Source organism: Malurus melanocephalus, unplaced genomic scaffold, assembly GCF_030028575.1.
Source record: "Malurus melanocephalus ecotype Western Australia unplaced genomic scaffold, MMel_1.1 scaffold_2105, whole genome shotgun sequence".
Lineage (NCBI taxonomy): Eukaryota > Metazoa > Chordata > Aves > Passeriformes > Maluridae > Malurus > Malurus melanocephalus.
Window position 1 is genome coordinate 12,738 of NW_026625337.1, and position 1,292 is coordinate 14,029.

General features: G+C 47.1%; 1 protein-coding gene across 1 annotated transcript in view; it reads left to right on the forward strand.

Annotated features, from left to right (window-relative positions):
* The window catches only part of LOC130587582 (dysferlin-like), a gene marked incomplete at both ends in the record, with an annotated part of 13,768 nt that extends 12,517 nt beyond the window's left edge, over positions 1-1,251 (forward strand). The window contains 2 exons of the mRNA XM_057388562.1: positions 21-120; positions 1,073-1,251. Of these exons, the coding sequence (XP_057244545.1) occupies positions 21-120; positions 1,073-1,251 (279 nt within the window). The remainder of the gene's footprint in view (positions 1-20; positions 121-1,072) is intronic.
* Positions 1,252-1,292: the final 41 nt, after the last annotated feature.

A 1,292-nucleotide genomic window follows, 5' to 3' on the forward strand; every position in this document is an offset into this window, starting at 1 on the left:
TTTTCCCGCTGGGATTTTAGGAACACTTCTGGAGCTTGGACAAGACGGAAAATAAGATTCCACCCCAGCTGATCCTCCAGATCTGGGACAACGACAAGTTCTCCTTTGATGACTACTTGGGTGAGTTGGGAATTTCAGGATCCATCCTAAAAAAAAGCAATAAAAGCACCGGCACAGGTTGTCCGGTGGAGCTGCAGATATCCCATCCCKGGAAGTGTCTGAGACTGGATTGGGCAGGGCTTGGAGCACACTGGGATAGCAGGAGTTGGGAGTTTGGAATAGGATGGTTGAGGTGGCCCAAGGTCATGGGAATATTCCATGTTTTAAGTGGAAGTTGGGAGTTTGGAATGGGATGGTCAGGGTGGCCCAAATCCATGAGATCATGGGAATATTTCGTATTTTAGGTGGACGTTTGGAGTTTGGAGTGGAATATTCCATGTTTTAAGTAGAAGTTGGGAGTTTGGAATGGGATGGTCGTTTGGAATGGGATGGTTGAGGTGGCCCGAGATCATGGGAATAGTCCGTGTTTTAAGTGTAAATTGGGAATTTGGAGATCACGGGAATATTCAAGTGGAAGTTGGGAGTTTGGAGCGAAATATTCCATGTTTCAAGTGGAAGTTGGGAGTTTGGAATGGAATATTCTGTATTTTAGGCAGAAATTGGAAGTTTGGAATGGGATGGTCAGGGTGGCCCAAGATCATGGGAATATTCCATGTTTTAGGTGGAAGTTGGGAGTTTGGAATGGGATGGTCAGGGTGGCCCAAGCTCTATGAGATCAAGGGAATATTCCATGTTTTAAGAGAGAGTTGGGACTTCGTAATAGAATGGTCGGGGTGGCGCAAATCCATGAGATGATGGGAATATTCCATATTTTAAGTGGAAAATCGGGAGTTTGGAATGGGATGGTTGAGGTGGCCCAAGATCATGGGAATATTCTGTATTTTAAGTGCAAAGTTGGGAGTTTGGAATGAGATGGTCAGGGTGGCCCAAGTCCACCAAATCATGGGAATATTCCATGTTTTGAGGATTATCCCACCGAGATAATCCTCACCGGGAATGTCCTTCCTTGCAGGATCCATCCAGATGGATCTCAACAGGATGCCCAAGCCTGCCAAGACGGCGGAGAAGTGTTCCCTGGATCTCCTGGATGATTCCCTGTCCTCCGGCCGCTTCGTGTCCCTCTTCGAGCAGAAAACCGTCAAAGGCTGGTGGCCCTGCATGGCTGAGCAGGACCAGAAGAAGATCCTGGCGGTAAAGAACATTTCCATGTTTTCCATTGGATTTTTCACTCC